Source organism: Nyctereutes procyonoides, unplaced genomic scaffold (assembly GCF_905146905.1).
Source record: "Nyctereutes procyonoides isolate TBG_1078 unplaced genomic scaffold, NYPRO_anot_genome, whole genome shotgun sequence".
Taxonomy (NCBI): Eukaryota; Metazoa; Chordata; class Mammalia; order Carnivora; family Canidae; genus Nyctereutes; species Nyctereutes procyonoides.
In genome coordinates, this window is record NW_026575146.1 from 7664717 (window position 1) to 7680607 (window position 15891).

At 42.1% G+C, this 15891-nt stretch overlaps 1 protein-coding gene across 1 annotated transcript in view; it reads left to right on the forward strand.

Moving 5' to 3' along the window:
- Nucleotides 1-15891, forward strand: part of MTHFD1L (methylenetetrahydrofolate dehydrogenase (NADP+ dependent) 1 like) — a 186932-nt gene that overhangs the window by 138827 nt on the left and 32214 nt on the right. Inside the window, exon 26 of the mRNA XM_055311580.1 lies at nt 771-923. Coding sequence (XP_055167555.1) covers nt 771-923 — 153 coding nt within the window. The remainder of the gene's footprint in view (nt 1-770; nt 924-15891) is intronic.

Below are 15891 nucleotides of genomic sequence, written 5' to 3' on the forward strand. Positions count from 1 at the left end.
TTTAAATTGAATCATAAGAATGTCTGCATGTGTTACCTCTGAAGATTGCATTCCTTTAGCCCTGTCTAGTGAGGGAATGTTCCTTAAAAGTTATGTGTCCAGTATGTGGTTGCCATTAATTAGCAAAGTCACTAAAGGGACACTATGTACCCTTTAATCGAAACCAGGCTACAAGGACACTGTCCTTTTTGTGAGACCCCCACATGTGACTTCCTGCCCTTTCACCTTTGGAACTCCGGGTCAGGCATTGCCTTTGGTCCTTAAAAATAAGAGGCTTAAAAAGTGACCTCATCTTAGTTCATATAATGTAATCGCAGATCAAATAGCCATGATTCATAAACCAACACAAAGGGACCCTTTGCTTCCTGACAGCCTCCAAGAATGAGTGAACAACATGACTAAGAGCTTCATTACAGACCCTTTCTCCAGATTACCTTTCTGAGCCCCGGGTATTAATATCCTTGGAAATAGTTTCGGCAGCTGCCATTGCTTCTGCTTTGCCTGAAAATAGCCACACTTTCTCCCAAACACACACATCACGCTGCCTTCCTTAAGGAGAATTCTCTGAAATAAATAACAGACACCCTCAACCAAGTGGTGATCACATGGAGATAAGGGTTCGCCCCATCTCCTTACTCAGTGAATAAGTAGTAACCAGCACCTGCCGTGTGCCTGGATCTGAGCCTCAGGGATCATATGGAGTGTAACATTGAACATATACAGGAGACTAATCTGTGCTCAATGAACACATTTCCTTTCCTTTCTTACAGGGATTTGGAAATTTGCCCATCTGCATGGCAAAGACCCACCTTTCTCTGTCTCACCAACCTGACAAGAAAGGTGTTCCCAGAGATTTCATTTTGCCTATTAGTGATGTCCGGGCAAGCATAGGCGCTGGGTTCATCTACCCTTTGGTTGGAACGGTGAGTAACATTCTCCAAACACCTTCCCCAGGCTATGTTGTCATGATGCCTTAAATTCTTATGTTCCACCAACACTTTACAAATCAGGTTTTGGGAAGTAATAATATTTGCTATTTTTCTGAAACATTCTCTTCCACCATATAATACTCCTCTGCTGTCATGGTATGGATTTTTCTTTTTTCTTTTCTTTTCTTTTCTTTTTTTTTTTTTAAGATCTGGTATTCAGGATCTCTTGAGTCATAAAACTGATTCCCCTCATAAAACTCATTTAGAGAATGACTTGGTACAGTTCAGTCTGATATTTAAATGGTGGAATGGCTTAGTGTAGTGCCTCTGGACTTTTTCATATTACTGTACTCAAAATGATAAGACTTTTCTCTAGTCAGATAAATGAAGGTGACTACTCATGCCAGACAGGCCCAGCCTAGCACCTCCAAAGGCTGGGAAAATCAGCATTTCACCCTCTTCCTTGCTCCTCAGCACATCAAGCAGGAGGCTCCACCTTAGAAAATGAGCAAATTAAATGAGTTTTCATTTTTAGCAATGTGGGATGACATTTCTATAAGTTGATAATTATGTTATTTCAGATTTTTTATGGATGGAAGGGAGATACCAAATACATGAAAATTTATCAAAGCACTTAAAATCCATGAAGTTAGGCTTCCTACATAAAATGCTTCATTATAGCTACATAATGATATACATTACATTGGTAATCGTCGATAGCCAAAATCCAACTTCTCATCTTCGGAGTGCTCCTGGATTAGATTTAGAACAAAATATTCTAAGTCATAATTATCCTTACTGTTGTTGTTATGATCCAAGTCCACACAGGAAACATTATAACAATTTTTTAAATAAACCATGTGACTGGTGTTACGTAAATAAGCAATGGATAGGCAAAAGTACATAAAAAGTGCAGAATCTTTGCCTTGATATTTACACATTTCACCTAATATTGGACAAAATGTTTTTAATAAGCATTTCTTGAATTCTTTTTACATGTAAGGCATGGAGATACCAAAAAGGTGTGAGGAGCACAGGTTTGCACAGTACAGGGGCATCTAGAGAGTGAGGTGTTGGCATTCTGAATGCCTTCAGCACAGGAGTACCAAGAGCAGCTTCCACCTGAGGTGAGTGAGAGAGGAAGGTATGTGAAAGAAGAAGAGAGTTGAGAATACTTCATAAAGACCTCAACCTTTGAACTGGGCAAACAAAACTCAAGGACACAAAAGTACATGACAGACCCAGAGAAGTCTAGTGTGGCTGAGATTGGATAGGATGGGCTAAGCTGTTACAGAGCTTGATTACCATTGATGAGAACTGGGGTTTTTCTCCTGTGTGCACTACAGAGTAACTCTAGGGTAGTCTCTGTATTTGTTTGGGTTTTTTGTTTTTTTTTAATTTTTATAAAATAAGGAAAAAGAGTTCTGGCAGCAGATGGACAATGGTCAGAGGGCCAAGAGCCACAAACGGGAATGTCTGTCAAGGCCAGAGTTCATCAAGGTCAAGACTGCAATCACACTGAAGCTAAACTGGAGAGAAAGGCGACTTTGAGACATATTTTAAAGTAGCCACCTACATGTGGAGTTGTGAGGTAGGACATTTGTAGCTTGACTGTGATGGCAGTGCCATCGGTCCTGAAAGAACATGGTGGGAGGCAGGTTGGCAGAGCCAGAAATGAGACTGGCTACGATGTGGAGAATTGCAAGGGTTAACTTGCATATATAAAATGGTCTTAGGATCTATTAGAAATACAGATTCAACACTCAGAGGAAAGGAATAGGAAGGAAGGCCTTGAGAGTTTTAGAATATAGATGAAGGCAGATGTGGAACAGGGGAAGTAAGGATAAGCACAACAGAAATGAGAAGAGGAAAAAAAAAGAAGAAGAAATGAGAAGAGGGTGAAGGATGATCTTCTAAAAATGTCTACATTTACAGAGCCCTCCAAGGCATCTGGGAGGAACCATCGAAGGTCTCAGGAGAGACCAAGGAATCCCATGGGAGCCCAAGGGAGGCATAGAAACAGTGTTGATATAGGGAGAAGGGTTCAGATATTATGAGTGCTGGATGACATTTCCATAGGGGAGGGGAGGTGGAGGAGGAAAGTGACTGCAAAGGGGCACAAGGGAATGTTCTGGAGTGATGGAAATACTATATTGATTATTTCAATTGAGAGACAGATCCATGATTATAGACCTTTGTCAAAACTCATAGACCTACATACCTAAAAAGGATGAATTTTATTGAGTTTAACTTAATTGTATCTCGATTAACAAAAATGGTTAGTGAGAAGAGCTTGCTTTTATGTCCATTAGAATGGCCTCACTGGTGGCAGCTCCTCAGTGCTAAAAGCCTCCTGAGCTTTGGTCAGTGAAGACCTTTGCATGGGAATAAGAGTGCAGCCGGGAGAGCCACCCAGGGAAACTGGAAGGCCCAGAGATGCAGAATTGTGCCAGGGGACATAACGAAGGAGAAAGTCAGCTACGTCCAAAAATCCATCATGTCTTGCCCTATACAGATTGAAAACCCCACAGGAGCTCATCCAGCAGTCATTCATTTATTCGTTCAGTGTACATAAGGCACTGTGCTCAGTGCTCTGGGGAACCCCCAAATAAAGACGCTTTCCACTCCAGGCAATTTGCAGCTTTTAGAGGTGGATAGAAATGAGTTTTTAAAAAAATGATTTGCTATAAAAATTAGGAACCAGGGATGCCTTAGTGGCTCAGTGGGTGAGCATCTGCCTTTGGATCAGGTCGTGATCCCGAGATCCTGGGATTAAGTCCCGCATCAGACTCCCCACAGGGAGTGAGTCTGCTTCTCAAATATTAAAAAAAAAAAATTAGGAACCAATAATTGATAACCTTAATAGTTCTGAGCATTTAATTAATAGTCATTAAATAAAAATCGTAACATAATTTAAAATCCTGTAGTCACTAAACAAACAGATCCTGTGGATCTTCTCCTATCCCAGTACCACCACAGCCTCACGTGAGACCAGTTCTGGGAAATCAGAATTCTCAAGCTGCCACTGCTGGTGTGGGAACCAGTCTGAGGTTTGACTTGGAGGGAACGATGGTGGGGTACAGTCCAGTCCCTAAGGGGCGGCTGCTGGCTTTCCAGGTGTCCTGAAGAGAGCCCCTGCCGCTGTGTGGCGCCCCCACCACAGGGCACTGCCACAATCCAGGGTGAGGAGCCAGGCAGGAAGTGTCCAGCTAAAGGAGTTCCTGGAGGTCAGGAAACGGTCACGGTCATGTGGAGCCAGTGGCCTTAGAGGTCTGCTTTCTAAGCCGGCGGGAAGTTGCGCATGTATCAGGGCAAACACACCACTGGGAAGCCAGGATCGCCTAATAAGGGCTGGTATTTACTTTTACTTGACCCCATTCTGCACCCTGCCACAGTCTGCTGAAATGCTTCTAGCATTCATCACCCATGTGGGAGACGCAGTGTAGTAATTTCCCGCTGAAATGACCGAGGGAGAGGGGAAGGGTGACACCAGAGGGGGGCTGGTTCCTACAGGTGGGAAAATTCTAGCATCGTGAATCATTCTTACTCTTAATCACAAAACATGTGCTTATGTGAGTACTTTTGAAATACACATCCATCCATCCACTCCAGAAAGAAGCCCAAACTCAGAAAGCTTCTCACTTTTTCTGCAGTGTTCATTCATTCATTCAGTTGTCCATACAGCCCTGTGAAGGTGAACAAGACCAAGTCCTTCCCTGATGGGTCTTAGAATATATGTATAGTACAGAAAGCTGTGAACTTGAGAATGAAAGAGAAACACCCTCTGGCTACGTAGTAGGTCTAAAAGGGGAGAGTGTTAATAAAGCAAGCGCATCCTCAAGCAATAAACGTCTCCAGCCCTGCTGACTTCGAGCAATCATGTGGTGAGATGCTGGGGAGTTCAGTTTTCCCTCTCCAGATTTAGCTTTGTAAATATTTACTCTTTAACCCCCTGTCTTATACACTAGTGGGTTTTTTTTTTTTCCATTTAATTATTTCATCATGTTCTATTTACTTATCATGCAATACAATAATAATGATAATGAATACCATTGACTGCATAGACACTTCACCGGTACCTTTCACTACCCCAAACTGTTTCTATATAAGCACCCAGTACAAGAATTACTCAGCTTATGGACATCTGCGGCCTTTGCTACCGTTCTAACACACATTCACAGTGTTTCCCATCTGGCTATAGCTAATTTTTCCTTCACAGAGTAACAGTCTTCATTCCTACTAAGCGCCATATGTATTCTTGCTTCATTTTAGTGACATTATTTCCAGCATATTATTGAAAGCTCCAAATTCGTACAAGATTCGTGACCAGCTCATCACTACTTAGTACGTCACCTTGTAAGAAATAGTTAAGCAAATACAGATCTTTGATGTGGGAAGAAAAGAACAAATTGTTTTCAAGATTTTCCTACCCTGTATTCTACAGATTACCCTGTTACGTTATGTTTCCAAAATTCTTTCAAAGCTTATGGTTTATGGGGTTCAATAAACCTAATAGCTTATTAAATTTCTCCAAAACAGTCTTGGGCCAAAAGAAATCTAGTAGGTGGTCTTTGTCTTCTGATCACATTGTTTTGATATTGTCTCTAAGTTTCTATAATTTACAAGGGCTCTTTAATCATTTGGTGTAAATTTCATGACATAAAAATATTAGCCTGTAAGCAAAGCATATGCCATGATATTACTGAGAAGTAAATTACACTCCACATAGAAAAAGACTAGAAAGACCCCAAAATGTTAACATTGGGCTGCAATATTATAGACAGCTTTTCTTTCTCTACTTTTCTGCTTATTTCAACATCTGCATTGAGCATGTGTCCCTTTTTTATAATCTGAAAATAAATAGGCAGGTGGTAAACTAAAAGTACTTGGAAACAATATTTATATAGGGCCAGTCAGTTGCCAGAGAGTCAGCAGCAGGTGGAGTCCGGCAGGTCACACCACCTTGGCCATCCCAGCTGTCCTGCAGTGTTTTAACACCTGTAACGTTGAGACACTGAAGGAAGGACAGAAGATCTAGGATGTTCCCATAAGAAATGCACTCCTGGGTGTGGTTTGTCAGGTTCCAAGGTCTACTGACCCCAGATCGGTCTTCGGAAACACAAGATTGTGTTTTCTATGCTAATTTGTCCAGGGCTCTTCTTGACTACCATTGGGGTAGAAAGAGGATGAGTACCCTCTCCTTCTCAGGCGTTCTCACACAGCTATGCACTGTCAAAACAGTGGCATGGAGAAATGTCCAACTAACTGAATTCCACCAGAAGTCCATTTGATGTTAGTGTTCGGTGTATATGACTACTCTCCTTTGATATCACACTGAGACTCCTGAAGAACCTAGGAGTCCTCCTGGAGTGAGGTTCTCTTGAATATGAGATCTTTATTGACAAACATGGGACATCAAATGAGGACATAAGAACTCCAAGGACATGAATGTGGGCTAGAATCTTAAGAGTCAGCAGCCTCACAGTTCATGCAGAAGGGATTAAAATGTCCTAGGGTGTTGCTCTGGTGATCACTGCCAGGTAGAGCATTTTTGGGAGGCAGAGTGGCCACTTGAACCACTGTACAGAAATAGACTGAGTGCTTTCGCCTCACAGACTGATAAGCAGAGAAAGACGTCAGGGAGGGAGGACTAGCAGATGCAGCAGATCAAAGCTTCCTTCTCCTTCCCGCACCCTTCACTTTGGTCCCCGTGCTCTTTCTGGAGCAGAATGGTGATCATGGACACTGCCTGTGTGTCCATGTGTATTTTGCTCCTGCTGTGATTGACCTGGCCTGGACCCATGACAGTGTGCAAGTCTATCCAAGGAAGAGGGGCCAAGAGGTCAGTGGTAAAGCATGCAGTTTATTGAATGAACAGATGGACGAGCACTGGTGTGGCCTTCATTTCCACTCTGACCTGACCCGGCCACATCTCTGCCCAGGTGCACCACTGACTGCCTTGCTTGGCCGGGTCCTGGAAAGCAGGAAACTGCTGGAGTGTTTGGGAAGTGAGTGATGTCATCTACAGCTCATGCTGGGTGGAGACTTATTGGACTGGGATTGGGGGGCAAGGGGGGTGAAAAAGTAGATTGTGGCCCCACCCAGCTAAGTCATGGCCGTTTTGTTCTTTCTCATGTTTCAGTTACGCTTACCTTGTTTTCCGTTCTACTCCCTCTACTGTAAAAGTATGTACTGAATGTTTAGTTTACACTGGATCCGATTCAGGTCAGCGATGATGTTATTCTCAAGCACAGTGGGGATATGTTATCTCCTCTGTGTGCCGGCCCCACTTAGGGACACACGGTTATAAACTTGCTTCACTCGGTTAAGCATGAAGGTGAATTAATTCAGACCTTGTAGGTTCAAATCAAATGCATTGCTCCTCACATTTTCCAGAGATTTATGACCAGTTACATAGTGAAAAAATTAAACATTCACTCCCCAGGCTGCACTTGAAATGCAATGGATAAGCAGTCACGTAGCAAAAGGGCTCACTGTCACATGAGATCACACGGAACTCCCTTAGCCCCAGAGTATCCCTTAGACCCTCAGAAGCTACAGAATCCCCTTTTTACTCCTTACCTTCCCTCTGCTTTCCCTGCCTCCCAACCCCTACCCCCACAAATAAATTCTAAGCTGATTTCTTTTAAGTCTTGCCAATAGCCTATCTGTCTCCCCTGCTGCTTGGCCCTGGTTCCCCAACACCTGTAATGAACCAGCCTCCTACCCTACCCAAGGCTCTCCCTCCCCAGCGGGCCTCCCTTTCTTTGTACCACGTCCTTTCACTCTGTTCCTGGGGATCTGCTTTGTCTCCTCTCCCCACCCAGCCGGGGTTCCCTGCCCACTGCTCTTCCTCATCTCTACATCAGAATTTCCTGCTTTCTCCCAAACATGCCTTCCTCTGACTCAGGCATCCACTTGGCTCCTCTTCCCCTGACATCCCTGCAGTAAGCTGCCTGGTTGCTTTGTGACCACATGTTCCTCCCCAGTGTCCAGAGGCCAGCTACACATGTGTGTCCAGTAGGAAAGAAGTCATCCCTGTCTTCCTGTGTGACGTCTTTTAGGGGAAAGGAAGATGACCACAACACTCTTGATTTCCAGAAACTGTTATCAGATTGATGAGACAAGGGAAGCGTGACTCATGAAAATGACATTTCTTCTCTCTCGCCTGGAGTTGTCGAAGCCCAGTCCATTTACTTGCAGTAAATGGACTGGACTTTTTTTTTTTCTCCCCTACTTTGGTACTAATTTATTTTTAGCGTAAGTATAAAATTATTTTAAATGAAATCGGCTTCAGCCAGGCTAATAGGCTGAGTAATAACATTTTCAGATATCTCTCTCATTGAGTTAAAATTTTAACCTACTGTTATCATTCCCCTCGTGTCGATTCTTTTTTACTTCCTACAAACCAAGAAGAGGGTGCTTGTAGTGGTTACACATCCAGCCCTGCAGTCAGTATAGTGATCTTTTGTTCTCTCTAGGGATTGGTGAAGTACTAGCCCATTCTTCCTCCACTTCCATCTATTGTTTTCTCCCTGGTTTTAGTTTGGATCCAGAGCATAAAATTGATGATCAAGGCATACCCCAGTCCAGAATTTCTGAAAGACACCCATAGAATTATCTGGTTCTCCTGGAGCTTCTTCTCTTTAATGCTTCTTTGTTGCATTCATTATACTTTATCCCCTTATTAGTGAGAGGCATGTAATCAGAAGCAGTTAAGTAACTTATATAAGGGAAATAGAATTAATACCAGTTTTCCAACTAAAGGGCCCACTAGTCCTCAGAGTCAGTTTGAGGGTGTGGTGGGAATGGATTAATAGAAAGAGAAGCTAGATTTGTTGGAAAATTCATATTTTAAACCTACAATTATAGTTTTTGAGGAAAATATAATTGATAATATCTAAACTCATGCCAGTTTACAGGCGTATATATATGTGTTCATTAATTTATCCACCCATGGATACTAGATTAAATTTTAAGATACATAATTGACATATTATGGTCTCCATAAAACATTTGCTGTATATCACTTTTGAAAGAATCAGTTGTCCTTTAGTCTTTACTAGGTATCACTGAGAATTCAAAACATTTACACCAGTAAGTATCACAGATCTAGTTTAATCACAGACCAAATGTAAAGCTGTTAGGTTTTGGGGATATAACTTAAGTTAGATTAAATGATCAAATGGACTTTACTTATAAAGTCCCTGGAAGACCCATTAAGAAAATTCATAGACATTTGCCAAACCCGACAAGAATTTGCTAGGGTGTCTGCGTTAAGTATTTGTGATAAAGGTACTACATTCTGCTAAAGATGAGACCTAGGGCTGGCAACATGAGTTGCTGCATAGGTCATGGACATCATTCTTCTGTTTTTAGGGTCATTCTTCTGTTTTTAGAATCAGCTCTAGAGACTGTAGGACCCATGAAAACTACCTACCATGCCTCTTTACACATTCCAAAATCTATCATCTCATTCCCAAATTTAGTGCTTCTCCTCTGAATACAAACTTTCTCAAACTCCCAATCTCCCCCGTCCCCCGCCCCCCCCCCATGCTGGCGCTGGGGAGATGGTGCCCCTGTGACACCTGCTCACTTCCAATTACTCCATCGCTCACTCAAGGACACTGTGTTTGTGCTGCCCATTCCACCCAGCTAAAATGTATTACAGTTATTTCCTTTGGAAGTCTGTGTCTTTCCCATGTCACCTTGCCCAAGTATCTCCTTTCATCCAGACCCCTCTGGTTAAGGAACACGTCTTCAGTTTTCTTGACCTTTCCACAATTGGAAGCCCATTGTAGAACATACCTTTGGAGGGATGCCCGCTCAGCAGTTGAGCATCTGCCTTCGGCTCAGGGCGTGATCCCACAGCCCTGAGATGGAGTCCCACATCGGGCTCCTTGCATGGAGCCTGCTTCTCCTGTCTCTGCCTCTCTCTGTGTCTCTCATGAATAAGTAAATAAAATCTTTAAAATAAAAAAAATTCATTTAGAGCCGTCCATGTGTGTTGGTAGCCTGCCAATTCCACAGAGAGCAAGGGAATTTTAAAAGAAAGCTCTACCAGTGTGAACTCACCATTAATATGATCCCAAACTTAAATTCCAGATGGGAAAAGCGGTCTTTTAAGGAGCTAGTAGCAGAGGCTCTAGTGTCTACCAGCTGTATCTGTTGATAACTCCAGCCTTTCCCAATTAGTGCTCTAGCCTTTGTTCTTGAACCAGTTACTGACCAGCAATACTATAAACTAGAGGTCCAAATGTATTTTTATTAACGTGCTTACATAGGGACTTACTTACAGATCAAGTATCCCACTAAACAGTATTGCTTGGCAGTATGGGATTTGTGTAGAAACTGCTTATCCACATTTTGCATAGATGTATCCAGTCTTTCTCCCATGTGCTGCATCCTATGTCCTTGCCCCCCTTCTCCTTGACATAAGGGCTGTTTTAACCACAAGTCAGACACTCTTCCCTGTGCTTCATATAGATGAGCTCATTACTCTCCGTACCAGCCCTCTGAGCATGGTTGATGATAAATGGGAGAGTGCTAGTGTTCTGAATATTAAAGCGTCTGAGATCTTTACCCAAGAATAACATAGCTTAGCTTTTCAACATCTTGATTTTTTTTCTTTTCATAGATCAGTGTGTATTCATAATACCAGGTGTGTTGAGCACTGATACATATAACAAAGCATAAAATGTGAGCCACCCTAAGGGGGTAGAGAATATTTGGATAAATAAAGCATCAACATTTTAAAAATTACAGTAAATAGTTTGTGCATTGGCTTACCAAAGGAAAAGTGTGAATGATAAATGCAGTAGAACTTCAAAGAAAGCAAAGGCCACTTGAGAGGAATGGTTAAAGAGATTATGGCTTTAGATGACATACTGGGTGCACTGGGGTGTTTGAGATTTTGTGGGCAGGGAGCCACCCTGGCAGTGATCTGAAGGACAAAGAAGCTGAGGCCAGGCTGACTTTGAGGGGCCCCCCATGCTGGAGGAATGACAGTAGAAGTGGAGAGGAAAGTATGCTGGGAGGCTGGTAGAGGTCACAGGAATGAAATGTGAGGAAGAAGTGGCAGGTGCCTCCTGGGACCTAGAAGGATGTACCTGGAAAGAACAAAGACAGCAAGCTGCTGTCACAGCAAACATGGAAAGTTACATGTTTTAAAGATAAAGAATGAGTTGGAGATCTTGCATCATGAGCATGCAAATTCAGGCCCACCGAATTTCCTGTCAAGTCGTCTGTGAGACAGTTAGAAATTAGTTCCCAGAGTTCAGGAAAGAGGCCAGAGCTGATACTTGGAGAGTTTTTTACATTGGAGTGATGTACAGTTTCTCAATTTCATTCTAATTTAAAACATGGTTGTGTGTTTAATTTACACTATGCACTGAGGTTACCAAGACCGAAAACACCCAACCCCTGCCCCAGATGCTTCATGCTCAAGGAACGCAGACACACTCCTGTACACCAGCAAAGTGCTGATAGTACCAGGGTGCAAAGGGATACTGAAGACTCACATGTCCTGTGAGAAGGGGCAGCAATGCAGAGAACCTCCCAGCAGTGCCTGTGAGATGTCCTGAGAAAAAACAATGCTGATGGGGGTGGGCGGCTCAGGTGAAGCATTCCAGACACAGCAGTGGGCAGGAGCCCCACCACAGAGGGCTTTAGTGGCCAGAGCTGGAGAGAGATGCAGTAGGAGTAAGCCATCAGAAGTCCTTAGGCAGCTCACTAATGTGAGCAGACCATTCCCAAACCTAGCATTCTGAATGGTGGTCCCTGAGGGTGTGCAGGACCACCTCCTGCAGGCCCATGATGCAAGATCTCCAACTCATTCTTTATCGTCTTTAAAATGGATAAACAGGGCAGCCCCGGTGGCTCAGTGGTTTAGCGCCGCCTTCAGCCCAGGGTGTGATCCTGGAAATCCAGGATGGAGTTCCATGTCAGGCTCCCTGCATGGAGCCTGCTTCTCTCTCTCTCTCTCTCTCTCTCTCTCTCTCTCTCTCTCTCTCTCTCTCTCTCTTTCTCTAATAAATAAATGAATAAATCTTTAAAAAAATAAAATAAAATAAAATGAATAAACAGAATCTCTAGCAGTTTCCATCACCCAGGCTGTGTGAGCCCTTCTACAGGTGGATCTTGTGCTAAGTAACCAAGGAGGCTAGAGGTGTCAAAATGGGCAAGTCGGGACAATGCTTTTGCACTACAGAATCGCCAGTGGGGAGAATGGAGAAAGAAACACTATTTCTATATCCATTTAGTCATTATGCCTCAATAAGTTGATTTCTGAGTGAGCTGTTATTTGCTACGAATCAAAAGCTTTTAAAGTTGCTTCAAACTACATTACACAAATAAAGAGAATTGGCCTACAAAGAAAGGAAATAATCTCTTCTCTGAGACGCCATGCATTATTTTCTGACTTGCACAGATATTTCCGATCCATTAGAATCCTCCACTTTCATCTTATTTGCTGCTCTATCACAGTTATTGTAAGTCCGCTGGGACCAATAACCTGAGTTTCCGTTAGCTTTGCTCTTTTTTATGGCATAGTAGAAGCTAATTCCAAATGGCAAAGAGTTAACTTGTCATCAGACCTATAAAATCACAATGATATGTGAAAGGTTCCCTCTAAGCAGTGAAAAATCCTGACTACCACTCATGTTAAGAGACAGTTTTTAGTCTGGGCCCACAAATCCTTGTTACAAGAACTGGTCTGCTAAAGGTCAAGTTGAGGATGGTCAGTCCAGCTCTTAGATCCACCATGGTGTTGGCCTTCCATCCCTAATGAATTTAGCAGATTACTCCTTCACAGTCCTTCATGCCAATTAAAACTATCTACTTATACTTCTCACGTGGGTAAAAATCATCGCATAGATGGCTGTAAGTTCTCTCTTATTTATAATAACCATAACTGACTTTTTCTTCAAGCTGTTTTGACAGCTGGAGGTCATTTTAATTTTGATAAGTTTGTCATAAAGAATGGAATGTGCTCCATTTTGGAAATGGAATAGTCTTGGCAGGAAGACACAGAAGAGACACCAAACCACCTAACAATGGGATTCCAATAGGACATCTCTTCGGCTTCTTTGAAGCCTATTTAGTTTGCATTCAGGGCATAAATTGGAACCTTATATCTTTCTGTCGAGTAGGAAGTGTTTCAGACAGAAAAAAAAAAGAAATGATGGCCACCACCACATCACTGGAAGAACAGAAGGTTTTGGAAGATTATATTAGGTTTTACAGATTACAGCTTCAGACAGATTCTTTTATTTGGACGGTATATAGTTAATAATACGTGGAAGCCATGATGGGGAATATCTGTGTGCTGAAAGAACATATGCCCATAAATCCTGCTCTAGCACTTCTTTGTGATCACAGATTCAAGCTGGGGACAGTGATGGAGTGTCCAGTTCATCTCAAGTGCACCAGCCTACTCTGCATTTCTCCCTGACACCCCATCCTCCCTCTTGGGTTGTCAACATGCACACACTGCTCTCCGTGTATTATAACTCAAAAAACAAAAACTATGCCTATACCCGTTCAGTAAATTTTCATAGGTCTTCAATTATGATTCTATTTTTTTCCATATCTCCTCTATGAGCACATGCACAGACAGCCCCAAAATAATACATTCTTTTCTCCTAAGTGGAATGTGTAATTTTAAAAAGATTCATTAGGGAGAGGGTTAAAGATACTAATGTCTGGATAGTTTCAAGACCAGAATGACGGTCTCTAAATATATTCCGTGTTTATGATGTTTAATGACTTGGAGAAATAATTGATTTGCTTAGTGGGAAAATAAATGAGATTCCTAGCCCATAATTCAGTGATGTAAAAATGCATAGAAAAGCAGCTAGAAAGAAAGGGAGGCTTACATAAATTATAAAAATAATAAAAATTAAAACTGTATTCAGAGCGAACATTTACTGAGCACTTGCTGGATGCCAGGTAGTATTTCTAAGCAATTTGTATGTATTGATTGATTTAATCCTCACAGTGCCCTTTCCAGGTAGATAATATCACTATCCTTGTTTTACACACAGGGAAACCAAGGCACAGAGAGGTTAAGTAACTTGCCCTGATCAAAAAGCTAGTAAGTAGCAGAACCACATTCAACCTTGGCATTGCCCTGTAAGAAATAGTATACCATCTTTGTACTGATTATATGGTCTTATTTTCACATCCTAGGAGTTACTTAAAGTGGCCCTTGGTTCTGGTAACCATCTAATTAGAAAGAGTGGCTTTAAATAATCTACTCCAAAACCAATCCCATTATGGGAGCAGATGGTATCCAAAACCATATTGCTTGATATTCATTAATTTCCATATAGTCTTTAAAACTGTAGTAAGTCAGGATAAGCTTTCTGACTCATTTTTCTAGTTGGTTAGCAGAAGGCTGTGTTACTCAAAAGGCAAATTTCATTGTGACATATTGAGATTTTCCTGTGACTTTCCTCATAGAAACCTTTGTTTTGAGTATCTTTGAATATCAGCCAGAATGATGTCAGCCACTTTTTTATGGCGTGGATCTCAGCATTTCTGTCACCCATTAGTTAATGTGCTTGTATCAGGTTTAGAACTGTTTTCAAAGTTGAGTCCTGGCCCCTGTCTCTTTAGGATGGCTTGGTTATCTTTTTAGGTGAGAGATTTGGTTTGGTTTCTTGATTTCACAAATATATTATCAACCAGCCATATGGTTGATCTGCCAGGTATAGGAGCACAATGCGGTAGAAGAGATTCACTCCATGCCATTGCCAGGGATTATAACCTTGAACTATCAGCTGCCTGATTTTTTTTTATCAGGCCTGCTTGGGAAATGGTATTTCTGGCAGACTGTGTAGTCTGTTTCTCTTGAACAGTGTCCGTTTGAGGAACACCGGTGCTGTCAGGAGCTGTTTTACCAACATGCTAATGCAGGACACTCCTCTGACCTGGGACCCCTTCCAGACAACTCACAGGAGAGGGTCCTCTGGTTTCCGTAACTTCTGTGTACTCCTTTTATACCGTGACTTCTGTTGTAGCGTCATAGCTCCAAGTTATGAGACGTGCGTGCTTGTCTTTCCCTAGAAAGTAATGGATTGTGGTTCTTCGAGGAGTCCTGGGAGGGTGGGGTCATCCTATTGGTCCCTGAGTTCTAACTGCCAGGCCTCACACTTAACACACAGTAGGTTCCAGGCATTGAATGAATTCTTTCCATCCTAAGTGTCAGTTTGGGTTTTGTTTGTTTTTTTTTACTTTGTTTTCTGCGCTGCTTTCCCCAGAGAATGAAAATACATTTTCAAGGCACATCCTAGGCCTGAGTGTTTTCCCCTTTTTGCTTCGGTTGTCAAGAAGTTCTAAAACTATTAAACAGCTGAGCCCTCATAATTGTAGGATGCCTGGACCACACACCTACTGTCTGATTGGATCTTGACTTCTATTCAGTTTGTATCTTCCATGATCCGGATTTCTATCAATCTAATTTTTAAATTTTATTGAAAGGTAAGCTCCCTCAAGTTCTTTACTGAAAACCTCCATCTCCTGGAACAGGCCTACAGAAGATTAGGGAGCAAAACATAAGTAGTAATTCCATGTCAGCATGTTCTGAGACCAAAGAGATCTAGACTTAGAATAGACACATCCATACACATTAAGATATATTCCCATCTTATCTTCTCAATTAAAACATGCCAGGAAATAGTCTTCTCTTTGAGGAAAGCAGTACACAAAATCCTCACTCTCCAAAAAAAAAAAAAAAAAAAAAAATCCTCACTCTCGTTGCCTTTCAGCGACAACGCATAGCTTAGGTACTGAGCGTTTTTGGTTTCTTTTCTTGTTTCATTTTGGCACCTAGCAAGACCTTACACTGACTTCCCACGTTGACATTTTGATGAAATATAAACAGCTTCACAAAGAGAGTTGAGCATTTGGTGCAGCGTGAGCCTCTGGGAGGGTCAGGGCCATGTTGGGGTTCGTGGAGGAG